Consider the following 21,213-nt stretch of genomic DNA (forward strand, 5'->3'; position numbering starts at 1 on the left):
AAAATCATAACAAAGTGTGCATGAGAAAATAGCAACAAAATATAAAATTCTATCATTGTAATATAAAAGCATGAACAAAAATATTTATAGAAGACGAATTTTTACGTAATGAAATTGGAATATCTCATCAATAACGAAATCAGATATAATAACTAATTTTGATGCTAAACAGATATTTTACAATGTCTCGATTCCTTCGATACAATATCAAGAAACCATCAAGTGTCGCTATGACAGCACAGAAACATCAAGACAAGATATGATGGTAACATTTTTTATTGTTTTGATCTTTGTTTATTATTTACATCTACCCAGGAATCAATTAATCGAATACGAAGGATTATCGATACTTGGAAGTATCAAAGAAGCAAGCATGTTTTTTTTTGTATTCGCGTCTTCCAGTTATGTCTGTGACATTACCTACCCGCCTTTTGTATGCTATAATTTTTATAAACCCTTATAAGAATAAGACTAGCACAGAGGCATCATATTACCAAGATATTTAGCTCACAGTGTTTACGTAAAAAATCTGTTTCGAAACTCGTACATGCTGTCAAACATGTGCACGCGAAAGTTACTTTCACAAATGAGTGATACATTTGAAATAACATGTGAGGTCTTTCTCACTTGAAGCTGACTGGGTCTGAATGCTGTGTAAAACTTTGCTTGTATTTTTCAAGCACATGAATAGGAAAATTTTTTATATTTATTTTTGTATTCTATTCGACACCTCCAGTGCTATCAACTAGAATCAAAACTCAACTTTTAGATGTACTTTCATAGACCATTTCGCTTGTTCGTTTGGCAGTGTCTGATATGCTTATGTTCCATTTATATTTCTTCTCGATTTATTTCTTGTTCCAGTCACTCAGCCGAACTGCCATCCCATCCAGTCTGAATACCAATACACTAGCAAACCGACGGCCAGCCAAAATCAGCCTACGACAGCGCATTCAGAACTACAACCGCAAAAAAGAGCCCGATAACACGCAGAAGGACCCGGAACAGGAGAACAATAGCCTGCTGGCTACCTCGGACGAAACCAAAACGGCGATCGACGATCTGAGCAGTTTGGGTACGGTGGACACGCAACAACGCTACGAGGACAGTGTCCCGGCATCCTCATCGTCCACCACCACGACCGAGATATACCGACATCCGGAGACGGCGATTATGAAAATATCTCCAAAAGATTCTGCGTCCAACTCGTTTACCGACGGGGACTGGGACCTGAATAGTGCTTCGTCTGATTATTCGAAAAGGGTGGTCGAATTGACGCTGTCTGCCAGCAAGGAAAAGGGCTTCAAATCGGTCAATAAGGGCTTGCTGTCTAGGCGGGTTCCCGGATATTTTACCCTAGCAACTGAAGACCCGATTCTGCCGATAGAGGCTTTCTTTCCACAGGTGAAGAAAGTCAATGCGTGATTTTTTTCTCGAGACGCCGAAAGATGCGAACACGTCGCTGCGATTGAGTGCTGAATGAATGAAAGGTGTACTGTGAACGATTTGTGTTGAGTTGAATTATCTGTGCCGTTATGTATGAGTGCGGAAATAGACGTTATTTCAGAGCATTATGTAAATGCTGCGCACGAGGAAATTGATGTCATTGTGCAGTTTGATGCCCAATGGATGGTAGCGTCAAGATGAACAAAAAATAATGATGACGACGAACACGATTAGAAAACATTAGCCTCGTTTGCAATAAATGGAACTGAAGCGGAGCGAAATTTGGATTGAATGATAATTTTTTTGTCTGACTTTTGTCAGAATTACATATTATCAATACAACGCGCAGCAATAGAATTCTTATTGTGTCTGTATTTTCTGTATGTATGCTAGGGTTTTTACTTTTATTGTGCATTATTACCAGTTCACTGTACGTAACTGTACTAAAGAGTTGAAAAACTGTCTCATAAGATCGAAGTGAATTTCAATGCATATTTTTTAGCCAGAGACCGGACGAAAGCTATTTATTCTAGTGAACGAGAGTACCTTAGGGCAGTGTAACTTGGATTAAGTGCGGTGCATACTAAGCATGACAGAGACATATCGTGCTGTTGTATGGCATCTGTAAATTTCAATCAGTTGAATTATTAGGAGTTGTATCTACATTATACGGTAGCGACACGTTCAGTAATAGTCCGATACGAAATTAGATTTAGGAGACTAAAATAAATATAAATCTGTACATATTTCAAAATAATTAATTTTTTTTATAGTTACGATAAATGCATGAACACGCAATCCCTAGGCCTTGTGAAAGAAAGTCTTGCTCAAATTTATAGTTGAAACCGAACACAATATTTTTGTTTAAAGATCTTTGAGAGAATGTTTGTAGTATGCATTATTCACGGTGCTATCCAAATTTAAATCAATTTTATGTTTTCCTAGAATGGTTTAGTAGATTTACTGATTTTTCGGGAAAATGCATCTTTTCGCTAAGATTTGGCAAAATCTTTTGCTGAACTCATCGGCGATAAACAATTAACTCGAAATCAGCAAATGCGTTTGCCGAAACTTCGAAATACCTATGTGTTAGCTTTTGCCGAAATTCGGAAAGTCAACTGTCATTTACGTTTTAAATTTTTACTTGGTGCGGCGCAGTTATTTTCTGACCAAATATTTCGGCGATAATTTCCAGAATTAGTCCAAAACGAAGGCGTGAGAATTTACGATCTACCCAGTAAGTATAGTAATTATTGTTGATTATTTATTGAAAGTAGTTTCCAGATACTGCTTTCACTGTCAGAAAGACATTCTAGAATGTGTCGAAGAACTTCAACGAATCAACCAACATATTTAACAATAGTCTGAATTGCATATTATTTTTTCAATTGCAAGTCTCCGAAACACAAGTGATGTAATGTTTTTTGTACGATTATAAAGAAATAAAATGAAAGCTTAATCCGAAATTGAATGATGACAATTGAATTAAACGAATTCTTTGTTTACTTTTAATTGCTGAAGGGTCAGTAATTCCTAAAATTCACTTCGTTGCATTTTTCGAACAGACTGTAAACTTTTTGCTGACAATTTTGGTAATAGCTTTGCAATTTTATCTTTCGCCGAGATGATTGACGAGTACTCAGCGGCGCAAATCTTGTCAATCATTTGACCGAGATTCAACGAAAAACATTAGTGTGTAACTACTTGTAATTTTATGCAAGTTTTGTTTCAGAAATTTTGACTACTATTACTGATATCGGAATAGCAAAGTAAATTAATAAAACCTAAACTAATAGAACCCATATTTCAGAACAGTCTTTAGCACAGTACCACAGAGTTTACACGTAGTTTGCATCGTCACCTCGAATGCAAGTTTATAATTTATTTGACACTCGGCCCTCCTAACTACTGTTCCAAAGTCGGTCTTCGCAGTGAAACCTTTCTATATAAGAAAGACAAACAGATTCTCGATCTTTGATAAACATTTTTGCGAGGCAAAAGTTAGATGAATGAATTGAGCTCTTTCAGATTACACCGTGAAGTAGTGATTTCGATTCTGCACATGCATACTGAGGACTAAAAAGGCGAACGCTAGCACACTTCGGATACATTTTCGGCTATGGTGATTAGAGTCGGTTGGACTTTTGGTGTCGGTTGGAAACTGTTGATGAAATCCATTATTATACGACAGAGAACAGAAAGATTGCCCATCAATGGACTGACGTCGGCACGAGTGCTCCGAAGCGGTCTAGGGAAACCGCATAGGGCGAAGAGGTCATGAAGTCGAATCTTTGAGAATGTCATGGTATAATTTTAGTGAACTACCTCGAAAAAGGAAAAACATTATTGGAGCTATTGAAAACCGAAAAAATCGTGTTTTCGAGACAATGAGTTCCATTTCGGAGTTCAGACCGCTACTTCCGGAACTGGAAACTAGAAACCGTCAAGGTAAGTATGTATAAACTAATATGACCTACAAACTGAATGAGTTTTGATGCGCGTTAAGAAGACCTTTTCCGTTCTTCACGAGTCGAAACACTGCTTAAGCACTAAGATACCGAGGGCAAGAGAGTGCGCTTTCCTTTGTTAATTATCTGTATTAGCGTTTCTGTTCCTTTTGCTGAGCCTCCCCATCCGAGATTAGCAGTATTCCAATCCAATAGTGCCGATTAGTACGCAGCTAAGCTTGCTGAAGTATAACAAATAAAACATTACTTTTTTCAAGATTGTAGACACGTCTACAGAAACATAAAACTTTGCTTTATAATATCCTCAAATGAACGATTACAATTATTGTATTATTTACGAGTAAGAAAGCCCCAAAATTGTAGTGTTTTGTTCCTCATAGTGCGCAAGGGAAAGGTAATAGCACCATTTCCCTAGCAGTTCGAAAAAATCTTGTGATTTTACATCTTATAAGATGCACATGAATGAAGCGTCGTATTTCACACAAATTTTCATTCAAGAACATGTAAAATTATGTGATTTGAAAATTACATGGCTTGAATTCGAACGAAATAAAAAACAAAAAAAAGTTAGCAGCAGCGCGACTTGAACCGAGAAACATTATATCACAAGCACATCAGTTACTCAACTGAACCACAAAGCTCATATGGATTCATTGAATAATTGATGCATAAAAATCCATACAGTGGCACTTGGTAGCCGAGTGCAAATTTCACTGCGAGTGGAATATTGCGCAATTAAAAAATTAAGTAGTTGAGAATTGTATCGTTCGTAGAATTCTGTTACCTGTAAAATACATTTTTTTAAGTGTACATAAAAATTGAAGATTGGGCAACCCTTAGATTTTAGTAATCCACGTTTAGTTCGAAAAGTTCTTGTGATTTTACATCTTATCAGATGCACATAAATGGAACGTCATATTTCACACAAATTTATATTCAAGAACATGTAAAATTGAGTGATTTGAAAATTACATGGCTTTTAAACGAATGGAATAAAAATCAAAAGATCGACAGCAACAACGCGACTTGAACCGAAAAACATTAGAAACACAAACACAAAGCACACCAGTTAGTCGACTGAGCCACAGAAGCACATATCTGCTTGGCTGGTAAATCGTGCATATAAATTCATACAGTCTCACTTGCTAGCCGAGCGCAAATTACTGTACGAATGGAATATTGTGTCATTTGAGAGGTTAAGTAGTTATGAATTGTATCGTTTGTAGAATTATGTTACCAGTAAAATTCATATTTTTTTCTGTGCAGGAGAAGTTCCCCTTGAGCCACCTTTTAGAAAATTGAGCTGATAGATAAACCGTAGAAATATTCACACATGTACATGTTTTAATATCCCGAATAACATTCGGAGCCTGTAACATTATGTGCAAGTGGAAAATTGCGTCTTTCGGAAAGATAAGTTGTTATGAATTGTATCGTTTGTAGAATTATGTCACCTGTAAAACTCATAATTTTTTACAATGTAATTTTTGAAAAACATTCAGTTTTTTCCAATTTTTTTTTTTGAGAGCACGAATGATTATCTACAACTTCTTGTTGGACACCTGTTTTGCTAAAATAGCAGTTTTCGAGTTACTACGACATGAAAAAAATCTTGAAAAAATCAAATACGCCCTTTTTGACAGTTAGTCTTGAGTCGAATCGGGCTCTCTTTCCGTGAAAAACTGATGGTTTTCCGTACAGGAGTTCCGTTGCATAAAGTACCATCTGAATCGAAACAAGTCGATCCTGATTTTGCCTCCTTTTCTGCTGTTAATATCCGGAACTGCTCGTATGGGTCTTATAATTCTCATAATCCTAATGCTGTAAACAAAAAAAAAATATCGTGACTGAAATATTTGAGAAGTGATTTCAGACAACAAAATCATGGATCAGAAAGCTTACTACAGAAAAACTCAGTACATTTTTTTTGCAAACGCGATTCTCACTGAAACTGACTTCACACGGCAAAAATTCAATTGTAAACAGTTCACTATCGAACGTACTCTTCTATGATATTTAAGAAAAAAGTTCGCACATTGAAAATATCTAATATGATTCTCGAACAAATGGTTTTTGGGAAATGAATTTTCATCACCGTTATATATCAATCTCTCGATAAGTGAATCAATAGTGGTGATGTATTCGAAATTTATTCGGCAATACCGTGATGGTGAAGTAATATCATCATTAGAAGCAGCAATATTATAATGGTAATAGAAACACCAATAGAAAACAATCACAAAGCATGCTATGCAGCTGATTAAAAAATATTAGATTAATCTAAATAGTGCAGCGTAATCAACCATACTGACCACCCTATGTGCATCGAAAATATAGCAAAGATTATTTCTCAGTTTCGATTCAATGACGAATTTATTCAGTAGAGATTTTTTTATTGATAAAACATAATAATTAAATCTTGCACGAATTACTTCGGTGTCGAACTGAATCGATGTGGAAATAAAGCATAGAAATATCATCGGAGACTTCTCCCTTTCGATTATCTATATAGCGATATTTCTGTGACACATAAAATCACTGATGAACTTCGAGGCTTAGAGTTTTGAACTGACAACAACTGATATTCACTGACTGAGTCTAAAACGAATCGCGAAGAATACTAGTATCACTTGGATTCCTAGCAGTACCGAACGAAAGACAAAGTGGAAAATTCTGGGTGATGCAAAAAATTCTAAGTATTTTGGGTCAAAACGAGCAAAACAAAACGAACTACGAGAAAGATTGGGCCACGAATTCCTCTCAAGTACACATGGAGTTCAGTAAGATTCACGAACACATTGTATTGCAGAAATATGACACTCATTGCATTTATTTCTATGCATTTAAATTTTGCAGAATACAATACTTTGGTAGTTAAAACTTTGCTTCATTACAAGGATTCAGTAAATATGTTGTATATATATAATTCCATGCTTACGGTAATAAATGTCGAAACTGTTATTCGAGTAATGTAGATTTATTTGTTTATTTGTAACAATTACATGCGAATACAGTTAGTTTGGGTCTTCGAGGAACCAAAAGATTTGTTATACGATTTAGTTTGAAAAAAGTGTAGTTCTGAACAAAAAATCTTTGAGAAGTTACTGCATTAGTACTTAAAACACTAATAACTTTGCGTGTAGTTGTTGCTCTTATTAGTGAAATTTACATTATAACAGTTCGGCTTTAGGGTTGCCCTCGTCAGATGTCATTGGCGCATTGCTGCTTCACTTAAATTTTTTTTAGAGAACAGCATTCATGTTTTTGTAGCAAGTATTTTACAGTAATTTGTTATACAGTTTTGACACCTTATATTTGGACGCCTTCTAGTTCGGACTGCCTGTATATTGTCTACTTGATTTTTATTTTCAATCGTCATGATTTATGTAGATTTTTCCTACATAGTTTTTATTACTATGTCATTTAAAACACTTTTATAGGGTATTATTTATTCAGTTGTTAGATTTCCATTTATTTTCATCATTTAATACGTTCGCGTCAGCTAGCCTATGGTTTGATTTGATGTTAAGGCGACTTGCCTTGAGTTTTAATCTACATCAGGATGTTTTTGAGCAAGTCGGATAAATTCAAACCATAGGCCAGTATTCTTGGAACATACATACTCGCGCGAAGAAGTTATAGTCAAATTTCTAGTCTGATTTTGTAGACTTGGTTGTGGTCGTTATACTCTGTTGATTTTAATTTGCATATATTACGATGATATTTCATCTGTTTTCTTTGTTCTCTGTGTCTGAATGAAGATGATTTAACTTCATTCATGTAAGTTAGAAATAAAAATAATTTGTTGTACTTCAAGTACGTTAAATGTAGATTTAAGAGTTTTGATAAAATAAATGCCTCATTTTGTATATTTATCCTACTATCGAACTTTCGAAGCTTTCTACAGCCCAAAAAGTATTCTAATTATTTTTTCAAAGTTTTTTATATCATGATACCGGACTGTTACTCACGGCAATGGTACTTATCCTTTCTCGCACTGTCAAGGCCTTTTTAACAATATCAAAAAGAAACATCAACAATCGGGAAAGTGTTTCTGCACATCGCCGCAATATCGGTTCACATCACTCTCTTGAACGAAGCTTTTTCCATGATATGTCTACGATTGAATGTTCTTCATATCGAACGGAGAGCTTCTTTTGTGCCTAGTCAGCGTAAAGCTGCGCTGCGATGGTGTCGCTATCTGCATGCTATATTAGCTGTTTATCAATGTCAGATCATGGCTGTGCCGCCTGTACACCTTTATGGAAGCCTAATCAACGAAGTTTTCAGTTTGCTTTAATAGCTTATTGACATGGCCAGTTGGACACGTTTGAAATAAGTGGAATTTGGGGCTACTCAATACATTATGATGATCTTTTAACTTTTCCTTAGCTTCGGTTTTCGAATGTTGAACAGATTAATCTCCATCATTTTAACTTATGATACAGGTTTGATTTGATTAATTATCGAATGAATGTATTACACACTCTTGGATAGTATGCCAACATTGTAATTATTTCATTGACTGCTGGAAAACATGATGAAATGGGAATCTTCTAGAATCAGGATATCCGGTTAAAAATTGCAGGGCTTTATAGAACTATGGTGCGATTCAGTTGTAATACTTTGTATTGGAATTTTCGGGTATTCCGATGCTACTACTAGCTGCTGAAATTTCAGCACGTAATTTACAATCATATATCTACCTAGATGTTCCAGTGTCATAGTCCTTGTTTGGTGGGCCGAGGTTTTATCATCGACAAGGGAAGGTCCGATTGTCGTTCCATTGATGTTGCGCTAGATCGAAGCAGGCCTAATTCAGTACGTTGTAGCCTTTTTTGGCAGCGATCGGAAGCTTTTCACCTCGCAGAAAGGGATTAGAGCTCTGAGGAAAAAGATACAAAAAATAATTAAGGTTTGGGAAGAGGTGATCAATACATTCACTGAGATATTGATATATCTTAACTATAGAAACATATACGTGATAATTTCATGTATGATTTCCTTCAACCACTAGTGTTTGACTCAATGGGCCGTATGAATGAAACGTAGCATGCTTGAATTTCAGTAGTAGATGCTACATGTGGATCACGTTCCTGTCAAAAGTAGAGACTTTACTACACAACAACGTTCGAACATGTAGTATTTACTACAATTTTTCGGTAGGTTGCTACTCGTGTATTTACTAATAAAGTGAAGTAGAAAAATTAAATAAAATGGCATTTTTGCAGCAGTAAGTACTTTTCTTGCTTTGTGCATACTTATTCCAGCTTTTCCGGTTCCGAGTCGATACGGCGTTCGAACTTGTTTTTTTATTCATACCAAACGTGTTTTACTCTGTGGACTATGTTTTTGAGAAGATACTACAAACAACAGACTTTACTACATTTTATTCATACGGCCCAATGACAAGCAAATATTCACCGCACTCATTTAAGTCTACAAAAAAATATCTTTTTTCCAAAACTATTGAACATTTTAAGCTGCCAATCCTGGGAAACATGACAAAATTACATTTTACATTTCGGGAAGCCTCATTTATCTGAACATAGAACGGGAATATATAAAAACGGAACGTTTTAAAATTTTTAGAATGTTCCTGTATTTCAATGAAACATATGATATCCGGATATGAAATCTTAACCTTGACGCTGGAATGGAAATAAGTAGATAGAGCTTTGACTAAAGAAGTCCTCAAGTTGAACGATTCTATTTGGTTATCAACTAGCAAATTTTAGTAAGTTTTCAAATAATATTTTCATGGGTTTGTTTTTTGCTCAGGGTAGCCGGCTACCGAGAATACGTTGCAATTTGATAGCGTTTTGTATTAATATGTGCTTCTTACTAAGATACGAAATTACTTTAAAAATTCGTAAAATTCCGGACAGCTGTCGGGAGGCTCGATATTAATTCATACATTTAATTCATTGTGTTCTGTTTGTTTTTTCTTCAATAGAAAAGTAATACTGGCAAGGTCGTCGATATCTGCTCTCTTTTACCAATATAATAAAATACAGAATGGATCCTCCTCGCAGTCAAAATTATGTTTACATACGTCCTAGTCAGAGATGCCAGGTTCGCAGATTAATCTGTGTTTCACAGATTTTCAATTTTCTGCACAGATTTTAAAAATGACACAGATTTTCACAGATTTCTGAAAATGATCACAGATTCTGGAATAAATCACAGATTTTCACAGATTTTTGAAATCGAGCACAGTTTAGCACCAAAAAGTACAGAGCGATTGAGGAAAAAGGTACAGAGCGTGTTGGTAGTGAACCCTATTTTTTTGCTCACCAAATTGAAATTTTGATCTGCTATTATGGTACCGGCAAACGGGCACAGATTTTCACAGACAGGTTTTTGGCTTGATCACAGATTTTTGAAATAATGACCTGGCATCCCTGGTCCTAGTTAAGAACGGTCGCAAAAAATATCTGCTGCATTGTTGCAGACCAATTTTAGATTTTCAGGTTAAATCACACGGTTGACTTGTGAGTTTTCACACATTCCCTATAAATCTCCATTTGCAAGGGTTTTCAAGGAATATAGATAAACTGGAAGTCGTCATCTTGGATATCGGAACAACGTCAAATATTGCTTTCTTGTATCTAATCATCAAATGCGTTCCAAAAGTGTTCCAATTATAAGAGTTTTCAATGATTATCTATTAATCGGAAGTTGTCTACCAATCCTACTACTAATCAAATCCGTTCCGAGAATACCCATATTGTCAGGGTTTTCAAGGAATATAAAAAAAACGGAAGTCGCCATATTGGATTCCTGAAGGATTCCTCAATCATATCCGTTTGGAAAATACGGGAGTTAAGAAAATTGTAATGATTTTCAAGGCATTTCTATAGACCGGAAGTCGCAATCAACGACCCCAAACATCATTTTCCGGAATCTATTCTTCAAGCTTGTTCTAAAAATACCTATATTGTAGTGGTTTCCGTGGAATGACAATTACCCGGAAATCGTTTGCATTTTAGGACCGTTTAACCAAATGCAGCCTTTTGAAAGTGATCTTGAAGTGAATCTTTCCCCTGTACTAAGTCAGTTCACTCACAAATATAGAATCATTAGATGGAATGTCACATCAGATCAGGAGTGGTATGTCCCATCTACAAAAAGGGTGATAAGCTAGATTGTTGCAATTACTGCGCAATCACATTGCTGAACGACGCCTACAAGGTACTCTTCCAAATCTATCACCAATAACTAAGAAATTCGTAGGGCCGTACCAAGCGGGATATACTGGAGCCCGCGCCACTGCGGATCACATTTTCGCGATAAGACAAGTACTCCAGAAGTGTCGTGAATACAACGTACCCACGCATCACCTATTCATTGACTTCAAAGCGGCATACGACACAATCAATCGAGAACAGCTATGGTAAATCATGCACGAATACGGTTTCCCGGATAAACTGACTCGATTGGACAAAGCAACGATGGATAGAGTGATGTGCTACGTCTGAGTATCTTAAAACACTCTCGAGTCCCTTCGAATCTCGGAGAGACCTACGGCAAGGTGATGGACTCTCTTGTATCTTTTTCAATATTAACGTGGAAGATGTGATTCGAAGAGCGACACGGGTGGCACGATCTTCCGAAAGTCCTGGTGACCGCCGATAATGACCATCATTAGACCGGTTGTTCTCTATAGCCACGAATATGTTGGCAGAGGACCAACGTGTCCTTAGTATTTTCGAGAGAAAAGTACTAATGACCATCTATGGCGGAGTGCAATTGGAAGACGAAACGTGGAGACGGCGTATGAATCACGAATTTCAACAGTTGCTAGGAAAACCAGCCATAGTCAGAGTTACCAATTTCACAGATTTTTCTGTAAAACCACAGATTTTTGACCTTTTTTGTCACACAGATTCTGTGTCACAGAACACAGATTTTATCAAAATTCACAGATTTCTATAGATTTTTATGAATATTTCAGATTTTTAAAAAGTTTTTCACAGATTATGATCGAAAATATGCAATACAGATGGTACACAGATTTTTCAAGTTAAAACATAGATTTTGAAATGGCAACTCTGCCCATAGTACGGACAGCTAAAATCGGACATCTACGATGGGCTGGGAATGTCATAAGGATGTCGGACGACAGCCTAGTAAAAATGGTTCTTGAATCTAATCCGACTGGTACAAAAAGAAAAGGGGCGCAGCGAACAAGGGGGATCGATCAAGTGAAGGGTGATCTACGAAGCATCCGTGCCTTGAGTGGCTGGCAACAAGCAGCCAAGGACCGAGTTATGTGGAAACGTAGACGTGCTTGATTTAGCAAAGGACACCCCAGAACTATACTTGTTAGCAACAACAACAGCTTTTTCTCTAATATTAACCACCCACCTTTTTACTCAGGTTTCAAAAAAATTAAAATGAGTTAAAATCTACTCTGTGCTGGAGACTCGTTAAAAAAATGAAAAGTAAACAATAATAGAATACTTAAAATCAGTTAGATTTTAAATCATTTATTAGTGTCAAGTTTATGAAAAATGACTGTTACACTGCTTTTTCTGTATTTTATGACAAATGAATATAGAACCTATTTTTGTTGGTAAACGCGTTTAGGAAATCAGCAGTTTTTAATCAATTTAATGGAGTGTGTAATTTTTTTAAGTGGGTAGCATGCAAGCAATCTAAAAAATAACTAAATAATCGAAAGAAATATCGACTTCAAAAGTAAATATTGATCTGCAAAAGTCAATTTTTGAAGCATTTCAAATCGGATGGCAATTTGCAAATAATATTATAATGAATTTAAAATTTAACAGTGATGTTTAATAATTATTTGAATATTTTAAATTGGAATGCTCGATCTTTGAAATCGAGTGAAGATGAATTTTATAATTTTCTCAAAGTTCACAAAATCCATATTGCCATTGTGACAGAAACTTTTCTTAAACCAAATGTCAAATTGAAAAGTAATCCACATTATGTGGTTCATCGATTTGACAGGTTTACTGGAATGGGTGGTGGAGTTGCCATTTTTGTCCAACGGCAAATTAAACATCCAATTTTACCTTCTTTCAATACTAAAGTTATTGAAAGCTTGGGAATCGAAGTTGAAACCATTCATGGAATTTATTTCATCGCTGGAGCATATTTGCCATTCCAATGCACCGGCGAACAAATAAATTTCTTTAAAGGCGATTCGCAAAACTCACAAGATATCGACCGAAATTTTTCGTAATAGGGGACTTAAATGCTAAGCATGTCCAGTGGAATTGTAGGCAAAATAACAGTAATGGTAAAATACTTCATAATCAACTCTCAGCTGGTTACTTCACAGTTCTTCATCTCAGTAATCCTACTTGTTTCTCTTCCGTGAAAAACCCGTCTACAATTGATCTGGTTCTAACGGATCAAAGTTACATTTGTACTGAACCGATTACACATGCTGACTTTGACTCAGATCATCTTCCTGTAACATTCAGACTTTCCAACGAAGCTATAATTAATCCAATTAGTTCTATATTCAACTATCATAGAGCTAATTGGTTGGATTACAGATCTCACATTGAAAATCATGTGGATCATGAAACAATTTTAGAAAATTCTGCGGACATCGACTCAGCAATTGATAATTTGAATCATTACATTATCGAAGCTAGAAATCATTCAGTTCCCAAAGCTCCAACTAAATTAAATTCTCCTATCATCGATGACAATCTTCGGTTGAAGAATGTTCGTCGACGACAATATCAACGTTCTCGTGATCCTGCTATGAAAAACATAGTTAAGGATTTACAAAAAGAAATTAAACATAGATTTACTCTTTTGCGAAATGAAAATTTCGCTAAAGAAGTTGAACAAATTAAATTATATTCTAAACCTTTCTGGAAACTTTCTAAGGTTCTTAAGAAACCTCAGAAACTAATTCCTGCTCTCAAGGAAGGAAATCAAATACTTTTTACAAATGGCGAAAAAGCTCAAAAACTTGCTCAGCAGTTCGAGAGTTTCCACAATTTTAATTTGAACGTTGTGAGTCCTATTGAAAATGAAGTCTCACTGAAATATGAGCATATTTCAACACAAGTGTTATCACACGATGACATTATTGAGACGAATTTTGATGAAATTAAATCAATTATTAGGAAACTCAAAAACATGAAGGCTCCTGGTAATGATGGAATTTTTAAAACTCTTATTAAAAATCTTCCCGATGTTGCCTTGAGACTCCTGGTTAAAATTTTCAACAAGTGTTTTTCATTAGCTTACTTCCCAAAAAGATGGAAAAACGCTAAAGTAATTCCTATCCTGAAACCTGATAAAAATCCAGCAGAAACATCAAGTTATCGACCAATTAGCTTACTTTCTTCTATCAGTAAACTTTTTGAAAAAATTATCTTGTTGAGAATGATGTCTCATATAAATGAGAATTCAACTTTTTTACCAGAGCAGTTTGGATTTCGTCATGAACATTCAACTACTCATCAACTTGTCAGAGTAACGAACATGATAAAAGCAAATAAATCTTCTGGGTTATTCACTGGAGTTGCTTTTCTAGACATAGAAAAAGCATTCGACAGTGTTTGGCACAAAGGTTTAATAGCAAAAATGTCTGATTTCCAGTTTCCTATTTATTTGATCAAAATGATTCAAAATTATTTAATTGATCGTACTCTTCAGGTTAGCTATCAGAATTGTAAATCTGAATTGCTTCCCGTACGAGCCGGTGTATCAAAGGGGTCGAGCGTAGCTCCAATCTTGTATAATATTTTCACTTCTGATCTTCCAAATCTACCCGTTGGTTGTCAGAAATCGCTATTCTGTGACGACACAAGTCTGTTAGGTAGAAATCTAATGCCGTTTTTCATTGAAAAACACTGGTGGCGTGGATTGCTCTGATTTTGCACTTTCGAGCAGAAATGCAACATTCTGACGGTGTTTCATTGCGATTTCTGCTCGAAAGTGCAAAACCAGAGCAATCCACGCCACCAGTGTTTTTCAATGAAAAACGCCATAAGAGTGATCTGCAGTCGCCTACAAAGAAGTTTAAATATTTTCAGTGATTATCTGTCAAAATGGAAAATTAAACCAAACGCAGCAAAAACACAATTAATTATCTTTCCTCATAAGCCAAGAGCTTTTTTTCTTAAACTAAACAATAATCTCATTCTCAATTTGAATGGCTTGGAATTGCCATGGCCTGATCAAGCTAAATACTTAGGTTTAACGTATGATAAAAAAACTCACCTTCAAGGATCACATTGAAGGAATCCAGGCAAAGTGTAATAAATATATTAAATGTTTATATCCTCGTATAAACAGAAATTCTAAGCTCTGTCTAAAAAACAAATTGTTAATTTATAAACAAATTTTCAGACCAGCCATGCTTCATGCAGTACCAATTTGGTCAAGTTGTTGTTCCACCAGGAAGAAAACGCTTCAAAGGATTAAGAATAAAATTCTGAAAATGATTTTGAAGCGGCCTCCCTGGTTTAGTACAAATGAGTTACACAGACTCACAAATATAGAACCATTAGAAGTAATGTCACATAATATTATAAGCAAATACCGACAAAAATCGATGCAATCTTCACGTTGGAACTTATTGTAACTTAATATGATGAGATGTCAATTCTCAATATTATTTTGACTCCATTGTCACCATCATAATATGACTTGTTTCGTCGTGTTTGTCATGCGACCATTATGCAGCATCTGCATCTTATTTTATTTTTTTATGAACAAGTTACATGTGCTACTTGGATAACTTGTTGACAGTTATTAAACTGGTTCCTTCAAGGACTATTCCGATTCAGTTCCGTGACGGTTCAGTGAAAGTGCCTTCAGTGCGCCGTCAGTGTTCTTTTTTTGTCGGAATCCTTCCGTTCCGTTTCCGTTCCGGCACAGCAAAGGCAGTGACAGGCCGACTTCAGTGAAAATAAAAAAATATCGGCGACGACGAATTTGAGTTTGGCGGACGGACGCTACACTGATGGCGAGCTGCACCTAAACGTCACTGTGCCAGATAGGAGTGAATGCGGGCATAGAAAACGAATGAAATAATATCAGTGTCCGTGCACGGTGTCGTGCTGGCACTGAACCGGATCGGATATGTGTGAATAGTCCTTCATTCATGGTACCAGCTCTAGCTAACTCATCAGCCTATTCATTCCCAATAATACTAGATTGTCCGGGTAATTTTTACTTTTCGGTGCATCACGCAATGCAGCAGTGTCGTCCGAGAGAGTTTATGACTAACAATTTCCAGCATCCGAAATTTCAACGACGGGTGGAACCAAATCCGCGTCACCCATCTTATGAGGTCCTGTCTCGTAGGATGAAGATACAATATTAACTTCATCCTACATTTGAATCTCGGATACTGGAGTGAAATGCGTAACCATTTCGAGAAGCCTTACCGAATGCGATATGCTTTGCAGAACCAACAAACGACCCATAATCGAGAGTGTTCATGAAAAAAAGGAAAGATTATGTCGGATATCACACAACACTAGGCAGCGTGATAAAATAACACTATAAACAAAAAAGTATTGTATGAGAGCTAATATATAGGAATGATTTTACTAGTGATGACTTCAGCTCCAATGGAAATTATATAATATGAAGAATATGAACACTCGACGAAGACCGGCTATGCAGCAAATATGCCAAGTAATAGACATATCGACAGACCCACGACAAAAGGGGCTAGATGCAAATGACAGTTTCTCTTTGTTTACTTTTTCCTTCGCGGTTTACCGCACTGAATTGATACTTGACGCCTTACTCTTCGTAAAACTGTCAAGGTAAAACCACAAGCTTTTGATTTATATTGGAAACTTTCGAGAAATTGCTGTAATAGCTCTAATGAACAAAAGAGATAGTAAAAGAAGAGAGGCTCTCATTCGCAGATAGGCCCTTTTGTAGTGGGACTATCGATATTTTCAGTCTATGCCTTCAATTCTTCAGTCTAACTGTGACAGGGAGTTATGAGCTCCGCAAGGGCAAAGCTCACAATTCGTAAGTTTACAAATTCTCAGTAAACCTTTCTATACCCGGGTAGAAGTGATTTGCAAACCAATACCAAATTCTGTCATTAAAATCAAACATCTCAATGGTAGAAATTAACATTATTTAGTTTGAAATAAGAGTTAAAATATCAAAAATCATAACAAAGTCTGCATGAGAAAATAGCAACAAAATAAAAAATTCTGTCATTGTAATATCAAACCAAGAACAAAATATTTATAGAAGATGAATTTGTTCATTATTTTATATTCTAGCATTTAGAATAGAGTAATATCTTAAGTATTTCCCTTATCTGATTCTGATGCAGTTTATTAAATGGTATTTTATTTGAAAATAAAACTACTGGGTCAATTTACTTAATGAAATTGAAATAGCTCATCAATAACGAAATAAGATATTATAACTAATTTTGATGTTGAACAGATATTGTACAATGTCTTGATCCCTTGATGAAATATCACGAAAATATCAAGTATCACTCTGACAACACAGAGACATCAAACCAAGATATGATGGTAAAATTTGTTATTATTTTGACTTTTGTTTGCTATTTACACCTACCCGGGTATAGAAAAGGCAAACACAATATTTGAAAAAAAATGAATAATGTAGTTTTTTTTAATTGAACATAATCTTACGGTAATATTATAGATAACCGGATATTGTAAGCAAACTGAGCTTGAGCTTGCACTCACCTTCTTAGCGTGATATTTCTTTGCCACCAAATTTTTATGCTCCTGTGTATGGAACTGTCTGGCAATAAAGCTCTCCAAGTCTGAATCCATTTGTGAGCTGGGTTCACTCTGCTGCTGGGAAGGGCAGTTGAACATATGCTCAGCGTCGCACATACAATCCTGAGCGGCCTGATATTCGCGACTGAACGCAGCAGTATTCTCGAAATCTAACGTACAACCTTGCTCTTCCGTGTATCCAACTGGACAGGGATTTGGCGGATTGCAGTATGCCGGTAGGCTGGCGTCTGTCTTCACCTGTGGTTTCTGACGGTGAGGTCCCTCTCCCGTTCCACCTGATACGTACTGATGACCCCAGAGAGAACTGTGCTGCAGGTATTCTTGGTCTCGTGGAGACGGGTTCGGATTACCATCCAGTAGTCCCTCGTAGTCCAGTTGCTCAGATTCCAGATCCTTGGTAGCTCGAGCCATCATCGCCAAGCGACCGGGAAACTCATCCATAGGATCCACGTAAGAATCGGCTGCTTCTGCTATGTCCTTTCCCATGCGATCAACGATCTCACGCAACAAGACGTCCGACAGTAGCTGATCCTTTGAGCCCGCTGATAGGTATGCCAGCACCGGCTGGGTGCTGACAACCATCAGCGAGGCAAAAACAAAAAAGAAATACATTTAAGGGTGCTTTCACGCGGAAGGCACCTGTGTTAGGGCTGGAAAAGGGAAAAATGGAATCCTTATTTAAAAGTTCTAATCATAAATCATAAAAATAATGTTTATATTGTTAATTCGGCTTCCCCCAATGATGACGTTTACAAGTACAAGCTTATGAATGAAAAAAAAACATACTTTTCAGCAGTCAAGTACCATCAATGGGAGAACGTTATGCGCAAAAGCTACAATCAAGAGATTTTTTTTGTTGACCTCTAGCCCCTTTTGACATCTACAACAAATTGACATGTGAAGGGGAATACACTTGAAAAAAATTAACATGATATCCATCTGTTCAATGCAACGCATGAAGGTATACTTCTGCAAGTGATCTATCCAGTAATCCATGCACCAAACAACCTATAATGAACTGACTGCCATAGTTTTATGTTGCCAGTTGTTGTAATCAGTGGTATGTACAACGTGATGACGTATGCAGCTCATTCATCCAGATGAAGATGAGAAATTGCATTGTCACAGACGAAGTCACGTCTCAACATTCTCTATCTGGGTTATTCTGAATGTTTGGTTTCGAGAATGATACCCGCACCTTGGATTCAAATCGAATAATAACACAAAATAATCAACCTCAGATTACATTTCTGCTTCCACGTCAGCCAACAAACCGATCGATATGGTTGACAAATCTCAACTCTATCAAAATTGGGAAAGTGTCATCTGTTTTCGTAGCTGATTCACAGGCTACCGAAATTCAGCATCTATTGGAAGAACTTTAGCTTCCAATAAAAAAAAATTACAAGTGCACAATTCTTCACAGCGAACATGACATCATAACAAATGCTAGACATTGTCCATATAAGATTCACTTGGTAAACTTTCGGTCTAATAACTCAAGGAACATTTACAACCACAGCACTAACTGACCTTTAACGTATCCGTAGAGCTAGCTGTGACTTACTGAAGTATCGAAAAGAGACTGCTAATGCGTTGGCATTCAGTCTTAAAACGAACGAAGGAAGCTTTTCCGAAATCGGCACACAGAAAAACATGGAAATAATGGAAACGGTACGAAGCTTTCGACAATGGCGTGCGCGCCGGCGCCGTCGGAAAACACCAGCATTACCAGAGATTCTAAAATGCCTGTGTGTATTTATCCCTTACGCCCTAACTAAAAAAACACACGTTTTTTGTCAAAAATTTTATTCCTCAATGTGATCTATTTCAAAAGCAATTCAATTATTTATATTAAGATTTGTATTTTGCCTCAAAATAGACTTCACATTTAGCAATTGTTGATAGCAGTTAACCAATGAAGAATTTGAGTTAAATTTCTTACCGGCGAGCACTTTTATGAGATTAGCGAATAGGCAGTAGTCACTGGGAGCCAGATCTGGACTATACGGTGGAAGAAGAAGCGATTCGAAGTGTTGTAATTCGTTCAATTTAACCATCGACTGGTGAATCGCTGCATTGTCTTGGTGAAACAGCGGGTTTTTCTTCGACACATTTTGCATTCAAACGATCTATCAATACTCTGTAGTATTGGCTAGTGATTGTTGTTTATTTCTCAAGATAATCGATGGAGATTATATCATGTGCATCCCGAAATACTGAAGCCATAACCTTCCCAGCTGACTGTTGTGTCTTTGAACGCTTCGAACGTAGTTCATCGGCTGCAGTACACTCAGATGATGATCGTTTTAATTCCGTGTCATCCTTAACTCGAAGAGAATCTTGCAGAAACTCGTACACAAAATACTAACAATAAAACACTGTCATTTGTCAAACCAGAAACAACGACTCCAACATCGCGTAAAATATTAGGTATAGTGAATAAATGGAAAGAAATTCACATTCATCACCAACAACCCTTCCTAATCTGCCTAGTGGTGTGATAATTCCTTTCTCTCTTCAGTTAAATAGTCTCGTTAAAACATTTGTTGGATTTTATCCTCGGTCATTAGTATTGTGAGCTTATCAAATAGACTAATAGTAGTTTTCAAATGATCTTTATCTCCGAGAAATTTTGTTGCATTGAAAAACACTGGGATTTGTTGTCCCATATAACATAACAACTCTCGAGCCGGAAATGTTCAGCCGATGAAAAATGTGCGGTTAATCAATTACGTCACTTTTACCATTTTATTTCCGGAACCAGAAGTGACAGCCATTTGAGCCTTAAAGTTAATCAATGATACAGTAGTAGATTTCAAACGAACCTAATCTTGTTGAAATGGGTTCAGCCATCTCCAACAAAATTGAGCGGTAAAAAAAACAACGCGTTTTGCCGGTTACGTCACTTATACCATTATATATCCGGAATCAGAAGTCACAGCTTTTTGATCTTCGAGCTTGATCGATGACTCAATAACAGCTTTTCAACGAGCCTAAATTTGTTAAAATCGGCAAAGTCATCTAGGAGAAAATTGAGCCTTAAAAACGACGCTTTTTTAGTTACGTCACTTATACCGTAAATAAATCGTTGCAAGATACTCACACGGACATTTTCCGATCTCGTCGAGCTGAGTCAAATGGTATATAACACTATGGGTCTCCTAAGCTCAGTTCGAAAATTTTGCTTCCAGCAATTCTTTATAAGTGGAAAAACGCGTTTCGTGAACCAATCAGCTTTTGATCCTTGCTAAAAGTTTTTGACAATTTACATACTCAGCTCTAAATCATATGTAATGGCAACTTGTATCGCTATTGAAAAATATATCTCATTACATTCTCTGTTTCAGTATTCAATATTCTTAGGCCGACCTTTCAAACACCTCATCCCTGCACATTTTGGATGCACGTTCTTGACGCCACTCGATTATTTTTTGTGAAGATACGTGAGATCATTGGTTTATGTGGATAAACCAGCTACCTCCAGAATGACCTTTGTGAAAAATAGGCGTGGCGGTCATACCTTATGATAAAAAAAGAACCGG

General features: G+C 36.4%; 2 protein-coding genes across 3 annotated transcripts in view; one reads left to right on the top strand and one right to left on the bottom strand.

The window, feature by feature from the left end:
• The window catches only part of LOC131428407 (uncharacterized), a 90,757-nt gene extending 88,577 nt beyond the window's left edge, over nucleotides 1–2,180 (top strand). For both annotated transcript variants that reach the window (XM_058592353.1, XM_058592354.1), the window contains one exon: nucleotides 865–2,180. In XM_058592353.1, coding sequence (XP_058448336.1) covers nucleotides 865–1,425 — 561 coding nt within the window. In that variant the 3' untranslated portion in view covers nucleotides 1,426–2,180. The remainder of the gene's footprint in view (nucleotides 1–864) is intronic.
• Nucleotides 2,181–7,273: 5,093 nt separating this feature from the next.
• Nucleotides 7,274–19,334, bottom strand: LOC131428408 (neuroendocrine protein 7B2). The gene is made up of 3 exons (XM_058592355.1): nucleotides 19,202–19,334; nucleotides 17,612–18,318; nucleotides 7,274–8,799 (listed from the first exon to the last, which is right to left on the bottom strand). The coding sequence occupies exons 2-3, from the start codon at nucleotides 18,278–18,280 to the stop codon at nucleotides 8,728–8,730; spliced, it is 741 nt and encodes a 246-aa protein (XP_058448338.1). The 5' UTR covers nucleotides 18,281–18,318; nucleotides 19,202–19,334; the 3' UTR covers nucleotides 7,274–8,727.
• Nucleotides 19,335–21,213: the final 1,879 nt, after the last annotated feature.

The sequence above is a fragment of the Malaya genurostris genome, chromosome 2 (assembly GCF_030247185.1).
Source record: "Malaya genurostris strain Urasoe2022 chromosome 2, Malgen_1.1, whole genome shotgun sequence".
NCBI lineage: Eukaryota > Metazoa > Arthropoda > Insecta > Diptera > Culicidae > Malaya > Malaya genurostris.

What these genes read in the sequence shown, in the direction of transcription:
- LOC131428408 (XM_058592355.1), bottom strand. Translation starts at nt 18,280, where the DNA reads ATGTATTTCTTTTTTGTTTTTGCCTCGCTGATGGTTGTCAGCACCCAG. An exon ending in AGAAATATCACGCTAAGAAG is followed by an intron (nt 8,800 to 17,611) that starts GTGAGTGCAAGC and finishes CTTTTTCCTCAG; the next exon opens with AGCTCTAATCCCTTTCTGCG.